Below are 15,359 nucleotides of genomic sequence, written 5' to 3'. Positions count from 1 at the left end.
CATTTTTCCTTTCAGTGACATCACAAATGTAAGAACATTCTACCTTTCAGTGACACCACCAATGCAGGGACAGTACCTTTCAGTGACACCACCAATGAGGGACATTTTTCCTTTCAGTGACACCACACATATATATATATATATAAAGGTGTCACTATGACGGCGTGTCTGTAGACAGGAGGCGGCCCTCTCTACATTGCACCATCCCCCGTCACTTACCGGCATACCCCGGGTCACAGCGGCACTCGTACCCGTTGGTGAGGTCGATGCACGTCCCTCCATTCTGACACGGGCCCGATGTGCACTCATCAATGTTCACAGAACAGTTTTCCCCTGAAAGCAGAAAAAAAAAAAGGTCAGTTTTTTCGGACAACACGTGTTGGGGAGGGGGGTTGGTTGTGGGGGTGGGGGGTATTGGTTGTGGGGGTGGGGGGGTTGGTTGTGGGGTGGGGGGGGGTCTAGGTCTTAAGAATCGGCAAGCAGCAGGATTGTCTGCTGTACTGTTCACTCAATTTATCTCCTGTGATCGTCAGCGCCATTTAGTGGGATTTTTTTTAAATGCCTAAAAAAAAAATGGTAGTACCACATTATGGCCACTAGATGGAGGTCTTTTTTGTCTCCAAGTACTTGCCAGGGCTTGGGCGGTGTGTCACCTCAGATGTTCCAGGCCACCAAGCAAGGACATGGAGATGGAGAACAGTGCCGTCCATCAAAACAGGTCAGACAGAGCGCCCCCCCTCCCTCTATGGCCATCCGACAACACAGCAAGCAAGGAGACGGCTCCTCTCTTTGTCTCCAAGTACTTGACACAGACAGGGGGGCGGCACAGGCAGACATTCCTCCGATCGCACCAGATCTCATCCATCCCTGGGACCTCCTCCTGGCTGTGCTATCTCATTAGACTTCTTGAAGGACAGTTCTTCCCCAAAATCTCCTCCTCGTTTGAACCAAAAGCTGGGGCCTGTACATGCGGGTGACACCATTCACATAAGGGGCCAAGTCAACACTTCCAAGAACCTCCATTTAGAACATGGAAACCTCGCCTGGACCTGGCTAGGGTGCAAAACAATTCCCAACCTGGACACTATCTGCATGGAGTTTGCATGCTCTTTCTTGAAGGACTTCTTGACCTGGCTACAGTGAACAACAATATCTAGAGTAAATGAACATGGATGGACCACAGAATTTGGTCCTTCAAAAGTTTCCAGTATCTCATAGCTTCCAGTTATCTGCTTTGAAGAAGTGGCTAGCTCTTCTGCCTGGCAGCACTGGGGTCCTTGACTCATTTGCCACCCTGGACACTATCTGCATGGAGTTTGCATGCTTTCTTGAAGGACAGTTCTTCACCAAAAGCTCCTCCTCGTTTGAACCAAGTGCTGGGGCCTGTACACGTGGGTGACACCATTCACATAAAAGGCTTCCAAGAACCTCCATTTAGAACATGGAAACCATGCCTGGACCTGGCTAGGGTGCAAAACGATTCCCAGAGTAAATGAACATGGATGGACCACAGAATTTGGTCCTTCAAAAGTTTCCACTATCTCAAAAGTTTCCAGTATCACCCTGGACACGATCTGTATGGAGTTTGCATGCTCTTTCTTGAAGGACAGTTCTTCCCCAAAAACTCCTCCTCGTTTGAACCAAGTGCTGGGGCCTGTACATGCGAGTGACACCATTTACATAAGGGGCCAAGTCAACACTTCCAAGTTGGCATGCTCTTTCTTGAAGGACAGTTCTTCCCAAAAAACTCCTCCTTGTTGGAACCAAGTACTGGGGCCTGTAAACGCGGGTGACACCATCCACATAAGGGGCTTCCAAGAACCTCCATTTAGAACCTGGAAACCTCACCTGGACCTGGCTAGGGTGCAAAACGATTCCCAGAGTAAATGAACATGGATGGACCACAGAATTTGGTCCTTCAAAAGTTTCCAACATCTCAAATGTTTCCAGTATCTGCTTTGAAGAAGTGGCTAGCTCTTCTGCCTGGCAGCACTGGGGTCCTTGACTCATTTGCCACCCTGGACACTATCTGCATGGAGTTTGCATGCTCTTTCTTGAAGGACAGTTCTTCACCAAAAGCTCCTCCTCGTTTGAACCAAGTGCTGGGGCCTGTACATAAGGGGCTACCAAGAACCTCCATTTAGAACATGGAAACCTCACCTGGACCTGGCTAGGGTGCAAAACAATTCCCAAAGTAAATGAACATGGATGGACCACAGAATTTGGTCCTTCAAAAGTTTCCACTATCTCAAAAGTTTCCAGTATCACCCTGGACACTATCTGCATGGAGTTTGCATGCTCTTTCTTGAAGGACTTCTTGAAGGACAGTTCTTCCCCAAAAACTCCTCCTCGTTTGAACCAAGTGCTGGGGCCTGTACACACGGGTGACACCATTCACATAAGGGGCCAAGTCAACACTTCCAAGAACCTCCATTTAGAACATGGAAACCTCACCTGGACCTGGCTAGGGTGCAAAACGATTCCCAGAGTAAATGAACATGGATGGACCACAGAATTTGGTCCTTCAAAGGTTTCTAGCATCTGCCTTGAAGCAGCGGCTAGCTCTTCTGCCTGGCAGCACTGGGGTCCTTGGCTCATTTCCCACCCTGGACACTATCTGCATGGAGTTTGCATGATCTTTCTGTACTTACGTGGGTTTCCTCTGGATACTCCAGGTTCCTCCTACACTCCAAAGACCTGCTGGTACGTTAGTTGGCTCCTGTCTAAATTGTCTCTAGTATGGATGCCAGTCAGGGTCCTTAGATTGTTCGCTCCTCGTGGGCAGGGACTGACGGGAATGTATAATATGTAAAGCTCGTGCATAGATATCCGGCACTATATATAAACCTGGAATCAGGGGCGGACTGACAACTCATGGGGCCCCCGGGCAATAGGAAATCATGGGGCCCCTGTGTCCTCGCCCACACTCAAACCACACCCAAAAAAGCCTATGAAAGGTACCAGGGGCATCTCATGGGGCCCCCTACTGACCCCGGGTCCTCGGGTGCCTAAATGGTCAGTCCACCCCTGGATGGAATAAATAATACGGACAATCACCTTCTACTCACCCGTAAATCCCGGCTGACACCGACACACGTATCCCGCCGCATTGGCATAACTGAATTCTGCGCCGAACTCCGGCTCTGCCATATAAAAGGTCTCATTCGATCGTTCAAGACAGAGGGCGCCATTCAGGCAGGGGCGGGCCGCGCATTCATCAATATCGAGCTCACAACTGTCCCCGGAATACCCTAAAAAAAAAAAAAAAAAGAAAAAAAGGAATTACATCTATAAGAGGACATTCAGAAACTGCAAACAGTAATGACATGGAGGTCGGTGGGAGGAGCCAGTGAGCGCAGCGAAGGACCGAAATGTGTTAATTTCACAACAGATTTTGGATCATTATTATTATTATTATTTTTTTTTTAAATAAAATTAATTCTTATTTAACCCCTTATTATTAGTAACATGTAGTGAGGCCTAATCAGCCGTATTTAACTTCTTCTTCCCCCTCTCCCCTTAGCTGTTGTTCTGGATATTATTTTTTATTTATTTTTTTTACCAATAATATTTACTTTTTTTTTTCATTCATTTATTATTATTATTATTATTATTATAATACAGGATTTTTAAAAAGTTTTTGTTGCTTTAAATTAAAAAAAAAAAAAACTTGAAAATTATTACATTAAAAAAAGTTAATTAAAAAAAAAATGAGCGTACCCTTTTCTCGTTTAGTTATATATTATTATTTTTTATTATTATTATTATTATACAGGATTTATATGGCACCAACAGTTTGCTCAGTGCTTTACAATATAACAGGAGACAATACAGTTCAATACAAGAGGGATAGGAGGGCCCTGCTCCTCGGAGCTTACAATTATTTTTAAAGAACCACAAAAAAAAAAAAAGGTTTTTTTTCCATTTGTAAAAACCTTTGTACAAGAAACGTCGCTTTAGTGTCACTTTAAATGGATCAAATTTATATATTAAAATTATAGACTGCATGTACCAAATCCCTAAATTAACATATATATATATAAAAAAATAAAAAATAATATATATATAATAAATATATAATAAAAAAAAATAAAATATTTACATATATATATAAATAAAAATAAATATATATATATATATATATATATATATATATATATATATATATATATATATATATATATATATATAAATAAATATTATATATATATATATATATATATATAAAATATATATATATATGTATATATTAAAAAAAATAAAATATTTACATATATATATATATATATATATATATATATATATAAAAATATATATATATATATATATATATATATATATATATATATATATATATAAAAAAAATAATAAATATATATATATATATATAAATAAATATTATATATATATATATTTAATAAAAAAAAAATAATATAAATATATATATATATATATATATATATATATTAAAAAAAAATATATATATATATAAAAATAAATATTATATATATATAGAAAAAAAATACATATATATACGTATATAAATACATATATATATACACAGTGTAGGACAGACACGTCTCTAAAAAAAAAAATGTTTTTAATTTTTTGTAAATGTACAATATATGTATGTAAAGCGCTGGGTAAATTGACAGCACTATAGAAGTACCTGAAATAAATAAATAATAAATTTTTTTTTCCATTTGTAAAAAATAAAAAGTTTTTTTTTCCATTTGTACAAGAAACGTCGCTTTAGTGTCACTTTAAATGGATCAAATTTATATATTAAAATTATAGACTGCATGTACCAAATCCCTAAATTAACATATATATATATATAAAAAAATAAAAAATAATATATATATATATATATATATATATATATATATATAATAAAAAAATAAAATATTTACATATATATATATATATATATATAAATAAAAATAAATATATATATAAATAAATATATATATATATATATATATATATATAAAAATAAATATTATATATATATATATATATATATATATATGTATATATTAAAAAAAATTTAATATTTACACATATATATATATATATATATATATATATATATATATATATATATATATATATAAAAAATAATAAATATATATATATATATATATATAAAAATAAATATTATATATATATATATTTAATAAAAAAAAAAATAATATAAATATATATATATATATATTAAAAAAAAAATATATATATATAAAAATAAATATTATATATATATAGAAAAAAAATACATATATATACGTGTGTATATATATATATATATATATATACACAGTGTAGGACAGACACGTCTCTAAAAAAAAAAATGTTTTTAATTTTTTGTAAATGTACAATATATGTATGTAAAGCGCTGGGTAAATTGACAGCGCTATAGAAGTACCTGAAATAAATAAATAATAAATAAATTAATTCATTAAATCGTGTACACAATTTTTCATGCCTTTAAGAACAGTATGGTGGCTAAGCAGCCCTTGTACAGCATCATTCTAAATGGGTCAAACTAAAAAATTAAAATAATTTAATGTAATTGATTAATACTAATAATAGCAGTAAATAATTTTTAATTTGTTAAAAAGAAATAAAAAAAATTATAAACTGCATGTACCAAATCCCTAAATTAACACATACACACACACATAGATATATATAATATATTTTTTAAAAAATAATATGGTATTTTTCTGGTACAGTGTAGGACAGACACGTCTCTAAAAAAATTACAAATTTTATTAAATCGTGTATACAATTTTTCATGCCTCTAAGAACAGTATGGTGGCTAATATAATTTTAAATTAAAGTAAAATATTAATACTACTGCAACTAATACTACTACTACTACTAATAATAATAATAAATACATTTTTAATGTGTTAAACAAAATAAGAAAAAAAATTATAGAACGCATCCCTAAATTAACATATATATAAAAAAACACCAAAAATTATATGGGACTTTTCTGGTACAGTGTAGGACAGACACATGTCTCTAAAAAAAAAATTAAAAATTTGATTAAATTGTGTATATAATTTTTCATGCCTTTAAAGAACAGTGTGGCGGCTAAGCAGCCCTTGTATAGCATCATTTTAAATGGGTCAAACTAAAAAATAAAAATAATATAATTATATAATAATGTAAAGGATTACTACTACTACTACTACTACTAATAATAAATACATTTCTAATGTGTTAAAAAAAATAAGAAAAAAAATTATAGACTGCATGTACAAAATCCCTAAATTAACACATACATTCTAAAAATAATATAATTATATAATAATGTAATAATAATAATAATAATAATAATAAAAAAAATTTTAATTTGTTTAAAAAAAACACAAAAAAACCCCCAACACTTTTTTCTGTAGGTTTCATATAAATGAAAATAATTTTTCCTGCCCTCCAAAAAAACAACGTATATATTACTTATTGATCTTAAGGTGGTTCCCCAGCCTCCCCCCAATTTTTTTAAACCCCTGCCTACCTCTATGCCAGTTGTAACCTTTTCAGATACTCACCCACCCAGCGATCCAGAGATGTCCTGCAGAATCCTGTTAGAATTCTGCCCTGCCCAGTCTTACGCAGCCATCTTGTTTATGTGACGTCATCCTGTGGCCCGCCGGCCCTTCAGGTTTAGCTGATGGGCCTCAAGATCACATGTGCTAAGCCCCACCCCCTCCTCCTTTATCGGTGAAGCACTATGCCTCCTGGGATATGTGACACATGTATCCCAGGAGCCACAGCAGGCATAATTTTTTATGTGACGTCACCATCTTTTTTTATGTGACGTCATCCCGATATGTAACGTGCCTATCCCAGACATAATTTTTTATGTGACGTCATCCTATGTCAAGTGTGTATCACAGGAGCCACAGCAGGCATAATTTTTTATGTGACGTCGCCATCTTTTTTTATGTGACGTCATCCCGATATGTACCGTGCCTATCCCCGGAGGCACAGCAGGCATAATTTTTTATATGACATCACCATCTTTTTTTATGTGACGTTATCCCGATATGTGACGCACGTACCCCAGGAGCCATATCAGGCATAATTTTTAATGCGACGTCGCCACTTTTTTTATGTGACGTCATCCCGATATGTAACGTGCCTATCCCAGGCATAATTTTTAATATGATTTCACCATCTTTTTTATGTGACGTCATCCCGATATGTGACACGCGTATCCCAGGAGCCACAGCAGGTATAACTTTATGTGACGTCGCCATCTTTTTTTATGTGACATCATCCCGATATAGGACACGTGTATCCCAGGAGCCACAGCAGGTATCATTTTTTTATGTGACGTCACCATCTTTTTTATGTGACGTCATCCCGATATGTGACGCGCATATCCCAGGAGCCATAGCAGGCATAGTTTTTCATGTGAAGTCATCCTGAGGCCTGCCAGCCCTTCAGGTTTAGCTGCTGGGCCTCGGGATCACATGCGCTAAGCCCTGCCCCCTCCTCCATCAGTGAAGCACTATGCCTCCTGGGATATGTGACGTACATATCCCAGGAGCCACGGCAGGCATAATTGTTTATGTGACGTCATCCCGATATGTGATGTGCCTATTCCAGGAGCCATAGCAGGCATAATTTTTTTGTGACGTCGCCATCTTTTTTATGTGACGTCAACCCGTTATGTGACGTGTGTATCCCAGGCATAATTCTGTTAATCGTCTAGGCAAATGACGTGCATTATGGGGCAGAATAGACTGTCTCTGACGCTTGGCCACAACCTGCTGATGATGTCATGTCCATAGTCTGGGCACAGGGTGACGTTAAGGTTGGGGTGTAGGGTTCCCCATTCGGATGGGGGGGGTCATTCCCCTTCGACGTCAGATGGAATGTATGCACTGACCTGTCCAGCAGACACACGTGTAGCCCTTCACCCCCTCCACACAGGTGGCATTATTCAGACACGGGTTGGAAGAACATTCCAGGATATCCATCTCACACATATCACCTTCATATCCCGTGTCGTTGCAGTTGCAGTGAAACCTAAAATTCAGAGATACTAATTAGGACCCCACCTAACGATTCTCATTAGCATCGATGTCATCGAACAAAACGTTTAGGACTTCAGAGATCAATCTGCCAACTTCGCATGAATTCACCAGCATGGAAGAAAAATATATTTGAACTATATTTTAAAAATATTCTTCCCAAATATATTGACATATATTCGAAACGATACAATTTTGGCCGTGTTCAATATATTTCAAAATATAATTCAATAAAAAAAATTTTTTTATAAATATATATATATGTTGAAATGCATTTTTTATACATTACAAAATATGAAAAATATATTTGAAAATATATATTTTTTAAAATATATTCTTCAGATTTTTTTTAACATATAAAAAAAGTAATTTTAACATATATTTTTACATATATCTGTAAATGTATTCCAAAAATAAAGATTTGTATTTTTAAAGACATACAGTATATTTGAAATTAATTTTTAAAAATATTTTTCATATACTTTGTAATAAAAATGCATTTCAACATGCAGTGTATATATATATATTGTTTTTTAAATAAATATATTGAATATGGCCAAAATTGTAGCATTTCAAATATATGTCAATATACACACACGCACACATAATTTTTTTTTATTGACATATATTTTGAAATATATTGAATATGGCCAATTTCAAAATATATGTCAAAATATATGTCAATATATTTGGGAAGAATATTTTAAAAATATAAAAAAGCCATTTTAACATATATTTTTACATATATTTGTAAATGCATTCCAAAAATATAGATTTGTATTTTTAAAAATATTACTTTGTAATAAAAATGCATTTCAACATGATATATATACACATTATATATATATATTTTACTGAAATATTTTGAATATGGCCAAAATTGTAGCATTTCAAATATATGGCAATATATTTGGGAAGAATATTTTAAAAATATATTTCAAATATACTTAAAAAATATATATTTTTTTAAATATATTCTTCAGATTTTTTTTCAACATATAAAAAAGCCATTTTAACATATATTTTTTTAAATATATTTGTAAATGCATTCCAAAAATATAGATTTGTATTTTTAAAGACATACAGTATATTTGAAATGTATTTTTAAAATTATTTTTCATATATTTTGTAATAAAAACGCATTTCAACATGATATATATATATTTTTTTATTGAAATATATTGAATATGGCCAAAATTGTAGCATTTCAAATATACGTCAATATATTTGGGAAGTATATTTTTAAAATATATTTCAAATATACTTTAAAATAGATATTTTTTAAGTATATTCTTCAGATTTTTTGTAACATATATTTTTACATAAATTTGTAAATGCATTCCAAAAATGTAGATTTGTATTTTTTTTTATTTTTTTCATATACTTTGTAATAAAAATGCATTTCAACCTAAATTATATATATATATTTATTTATTTGAATATATTTTGAAATATATTCAATACAGTCAAAATTGTAGCATTTCAAATATATGTCAATATATTTGGAAAGAATATTTTAAAAATATATATGTATATTTGTATCTCTTCGCCTCTCGTCTGATCAATGTTTATAAACAATGTTCCTTTGTATCTCTCTATCTCCCGTCTGATCGATGTTTATAAACAATGTTCCTTTGTATCTCTCTATCTCCCGTCTGATCGATGTTTATAAACAATGTTCCTTTGTATCTCTCTATCTCCCGTCTGATCGATGTTTATAAACAATGTTACTTTGTATCTCTATCTCCCGTCCGATGTTTATAAACAATGTTACTTTGTATCTCTCCATCTCCTGTTCGATCGATGTTTATAAACAATGTTACTTTGTATCTCTCCATCTCCCGTCCGAGCGATGTTTATAAACAATGTTACTTTGTATCTCTCCATCTCCCATCCGATCGATGTTTATAAACAATGTTACTTTGTATCTCTCTATCTCCCGCCCGATCGATGTTTATAAACAATGTTACTTTGCATCTCTCTATCTCCCGTCTGATCGATGTTTATAAACAATGTTACTTTGTATCTCTCCATCTCCCGTCCGATCGATGTTTATAAACAATGTTACTTTGTATCTCTCTATCTCCCGTCCGATCGATGTTTATAAACAATGTTACTTTGTATCTCTATCTCCCGTCTGATCGATGTTTATAAACAATGTTACTTTGTATCTCTATCTCCCGTCTGATCGATGTTTATAAACAATGTTACTTTGTATCTCTCTATCTCCCGTCTGATCGATGTTTATAAACAATGTTACTTTGTATCTCTCTATCTCCCGTCTGATCGATGTTTATAAACAATGTTACTTTGTATCTCTCTATCTCCCGTCCTTCAGTGATCCATGATGATACAAGGACGACAATCACCTGTTAAGGTCATCCACACAAAGTCCTCCATTGAGACACGGCTGGCTCTGACACTCATCCACATCTTGTTGGCACACCTCACCATCGTACCCTGCGGGGCATTCACATAGGAAGTGACCAATGTAATCCCGGCACGTGGCACCATTTTGACACGGATTCGACTGGCACTCGTCTACCTCGGTCTCACAGTTGACACCTGTAAAAGGGAGAAAACACGACGGTCACATTCATCATTACCAACAACACATGTGATATGACGAGACACGTGAACACCACATCTAAGAAGGCTTTGCTGTGTCCCACACTGATTTGGTTGGAGAGCTTTTTTGGTTCTTTAGTTCCTTTAATCTTTCCTCACCAAAACCACATGGAGATGAGCTAAGGTTTGGCCCCGAACCGGCAGGAAACCTGAAGGAATCTGTCCCATGGCCTCTGGCCCAATCAGCTGCAGTCCATGAAGTTCCCCAACTAAAGCCGTATGGGACAAAAAGGAAGCCATGATGGTGACGTTATTAGCCTAATACATTCACATGGACATCTTTGGTCAATGACATTGCCCAAATTTGACCATGACTGGTGACAATATTGACCAGAGATGGCCGCATGTCCATTTTTGGTCAACGACAATGTCCAAATATGGCCATGGCTGGTGGCATCATTGACCTAAAAGAGCCACGTGCCCATTTGTTGGTCAATAACAATGTCCAAACATGGCCATGGCTGGTGACATCATTGACCTAAAATAGCCACATGGCCATATTTGGTCACTGGCATTGTCCAAATATGGTCTTGGCTGGTGGCATCGTTGACCTAGCATGGCCACATTCCATTGCCCAAGTATGGTCATGATTAGTGACATCTTTGACCTAATATGGCCACATTTGGTCACTGGCATTGTCCCAATATGGTCTTGGCTGGTGGCATCATTGACCTAACATGGCCACATTCCATTGCCCAAGTATGGTCATGATTAGTGACATTGTTGACTTAATATGGCTACATGACCATTTTTAAGACACTAGGGCCATAGCTAGTGACATCATTGACCTTAAATAGCATACATGGTCATATTTGGTCAGTGGCATTGTCCAAATATGGTCTTGGCTGGTGGCATTGTTGACCTGATATGGCCACATTTGGTCACTGGCATTGTCCAAATATGGTCTTGGCTGGTGGCATTGTTGACCTGATATGGCCACATTTGGTCAGTGGCATTGTCCAAATATGGTCTTGGCTGGTGGCATTGTTGACCTAATATGGCCACATGGTCATATTTGGTCAATGGCATTTGTCCAAAATACGTCGATGTGGCCATATTAAACCAATGATCCACCCCTTTGTTACATGCGACCGTGGGGCAGAAGTTCATGGTCACAGCTGATTGGGCCTACAGCCTACTACTGTATCATGTGACAGGTTTGGGCCAAACGGAGTTCTATAGAAGCCACGATTTCCATACACTGTACTGGTGATGGCCACAAAGCTTGAGACAGCAGTAAATTTATGCTGACAATAGGTGGCAGTATAAGGCCAAACATGAAAATGATATTTCTAAACATTGGTGGTTATCTCTACATAACAAAAATAAGCAGAATTGCAACCCCCCCCCATTGTCTTGCAAATGTATCTTATTTTCTCATATATATATATATATATATATACACACACACACAATTTTTTGTACTATTTTAATTTTTCATTATTATTTTTTTTAATTTATTTTTTTATTAATTTTTTTTCATATATATATATATATATATATATATATATATATATATATACACACACACACACACACACATATATATATATATATATATATATATATATATATATATATATATATAATGTTTGCACAAAGGGTTTTTTTTTGTTTTTTTTGTTAATATTTACTCTCAGCTCAGTTTCATGTGACAGGTGACAACAGAGCACAACTGAAAGACAAAAGGCATTCTATAACAGGAAGTGCCTCAGCCGGGTCTTTCCTGGCAGGATCAGCAGGGATTGTATTAATGCAAGCTGCAATTTTTAAAATATTGAAAAGAAATATCTATATCTGTATCATTCATCACACACTGTGCTGCCAATCAGGGGCGGACTGACAACTCATGGGGCCCCCGGGCAATAGGGGATCATGGGGCCCCTGTGTCTTTGCCCAAACTCAAAAAAGCCTATGAAAAAGGTACCAGGGGCATCTCATGGGGCCCCCTACTGACACCGGGCAGTGCCCAAGTTTGCAAATGGTCAGTCCACCCCTGCTGCCAATTTGCCTGGTCTATCGATAAAGAATTGATATCAAATAAAAATGTTAGATTCTAAAAATACTAATAAAATTAGCTAAATATTAATGTCATTTACTATTTATATTATATAAATGTTTATAGAAAATATGAATTAATTACTATTGAATATAAATGTTAAATACAAAAAAAAATTAAAAGAAGCTGAAATGACATCAACATTCCACATGGAAGAAAAATATATTTTAAAAATATTCTTCCCAAATATATTGACATCTATTTGAAATACTACCATTTTGGCCGTATTATATATATATATATATATATATATATATATATATATATATATATATATACACACACACACACATATACACACACACACTTTATGCTGAAATGCATTTTATATATATTACAAAATATATGAAAAATAGTTTTAAAAATATGTTTTTTAAATATATCCTTCATATTTTATTTAACATATAAAACAGTCATTTTAACATATATTTTTACCTATATTTGTAAATGCATTCCAAAAATGTAGATTTTGTATTTTTAAAGACATACAGTATATTTGAAAATGTATCTTTAATTTCAACATACAGTGTGTGTGTATATATATATATATATAATGTTGAAATGTATTATGTATTTTTACATTTTTTTTCATATATTTTGTAATAAAAACGCATTTCTACAGTATATATATATATATATATATATAAATAAATGTTGAAATGCATTATTTTTTTTAATTTTTTTTTCATATATTTTGTAATAAAAACACATTTCAACATGCAGTATATATATGTACACATACACACACTGTATGTTGAAATGCATTTTTATTACAAAATATATGAAAAAAGTTTTAAAAAATACATTTTCAAATATACTGCATGTCTTTAAAAATACAAAATCTACATTTTTGGAATGCATTTACAAATATAGGTGAAAATATATGTAAAAAAAAATCTGAAGAATACATTTAAAAAACATATTTTTACAAATATTTTTCATATGTTTTGTAATATATATATAAATAAAACGCATTTCAACATGCAATATATATATATTTATTGAAATATATTGAATATGGCCAAAATTGTAGTATTTCAAATATATGTTAATATATTTGGGAATAGTAATAACAATAATAATAATAATTATTATTATTACATTACCACTTCCCAATAAATATACTAAAATTCCAGTAAGACCACCTTAGCTGTCCCTTTGATGTTTATTTCTTTTGCTCCTCTAAATGGATTAAGTTCTGTAACAAGTTGTGGGGATCTTTGGTGTCCAATTTCAATGGCTGCACAACTCAGCTGCTTGAACCATGATTGATGTCTAAAGGAATGTCTGAGCATTGCATTCACAGGCATGGATGTCCTTCTCCTGGTTTGTACCAGGCTGGGATCTGCATGTGGTGGGGAGATCTGCATGTGGTGGGGAGATCTCTGCAAAATGAAGAGACCAGGAGGCTCGGGAAATACACAGAGATATGAGGGCTGTACCGAAAGTAATGCTAGTGGACATAACTGGTTTTATCGACCTACGCAGGTCCTTCAAAATGTACATGTTGGAAGAATAATTAATTGGTGTCAGTGGTCGGAATAGTTCCCCATCATTGATGTCAGTGGGAGGAATAGTTCCCCATCATTGGTGTCAGTGGGAGGAATAGTTCCCCATCATTGGTGTCAGTGGGAAGAATAGTTCCCCAGCATTGGTGTCAGTTGGAGGAATAGTTCCCCATCATTGGTATCAGTGGGAGGAACAGTGCCCCATCATTGGTATCAGTGGGAGGAACAGTGCCCCATCATTGGTGTCAGTGGGAGGAATAATGCCCCATCATTGGTATCAGTGGGAGGAATAATGCCCCATCATTGGTATCAGTGGGAGGAATAGTGCCCCATCATTGGCGTCAGTGGGATGAATAGTGCCCCATCATTGGTGTCATTGGGAGGAATAGTGCCCCATCATTGGCATCAGTGGGAGGAATAGTTTCCCATCATTGGCGTCATTGGGAGGAATAGTGCCCCATCATTGGCGTCAGTGGGAGGAATAGTGCCCCATCATTGGCGTCAGTGGGAGGAATAGTGCCCCATCATTGGCGTCAGTGGGAGGAATAGTTCCCCATCATTGGCGTCAGTGGGAGGAATAGTGCCCCATCATTGGCGTCAGTGGGAGGAATAGTGCCCCATCATTGGCGTCAGTGGGAGGAATAGTGCCCCATCATTGGTGTCAGTGGGAGGAATAGTGCCCCATCATTGGTATCAGTGGGAGGAATAGTGTCCCATCATTGGTGTCAGTGGGAGGAATAGTGCCCCATCATTGGTATCAGTGGGAGGAATAGTGTTCCATATGATTGGGTGGAATAGTGCTCCAAGGGCCAGATAAGGCTAGCAAAGGGCCAAATCAGGCCCTTGGGCCGCAGTTTGGATTCCCCTGCTCTATAGTAACTCTTCTTCTTTGCAGGTAAGTAATGGATTCCGAGCAGAAGCAACGAGCCATCATTGAGTTCTTGACCAAGGAGGGGTGCAGGATGTCCGACACCCACAGAAGGCTACAGAATGTCTACAGAGATGACACCATTGAGTACCAAATGACAAGACATTGCTCTTGTCAATGGTGTCATCTCCATAAACATCCTTTAGCCTTCTGTGGGTGTCGGACATCCTGGTGATGAAGTCACG

The 15,359-nt window shown here is 35.3% G+C and overlaps 1 protein-coding gene across 1 annotated transcript in view; it reads right to left on the bottom strand.

Moving 5' to 3' along the window:
- Nucleotides 1-15,359, bottom strand: part of LOC149458701 (protein crumbs homolog 2-like) — a 112,218-nt gene that overhangs the window by 91,111 nt on the left and 5,748 nt on the right. Inside the window, exons 3-6 of the mRNA XM_089681830.1 lie at nt 10,421-10,616; nt 7,907-8,046; nt 3,069-3,251; nt 220-333 (exon numbers count right to left, since the gene is read on the bottom strand). Coding sequence (XP_089537956.1) covers nt 220-333; nt 3,069-3,251; nt 7,907-8,046; nt 10,421-10,616 — 633 coding nt within the window. The remainder of the gene's footprint in view (nt 1-219; nt 334-3,068; nt 3,252-7,906; nt 8,047-10,420; nt 10,617-15,359) is intronic.

This window comes from Staurois parvus, unplaced genomic scaffold (genome assembly GCF_062004578.1).
Source record: "Staurois parvus isolate SC_StPar_1 unplaced genomic scaffold, SC_StPar_1.0 ptg000281l, whole genome shotgun sequence".
Taxonomy (NCBI): Eukaryota; Metazoa; Chordata; class Amphibia; order Anura; family Ranidae; genus Staurois; species Staurois parvus.
The sequence above is the reverse complement of the archived record's forward strand: the minus strand, read 5'-3'. Positions and strand labels throughout refer to the sequence as shown.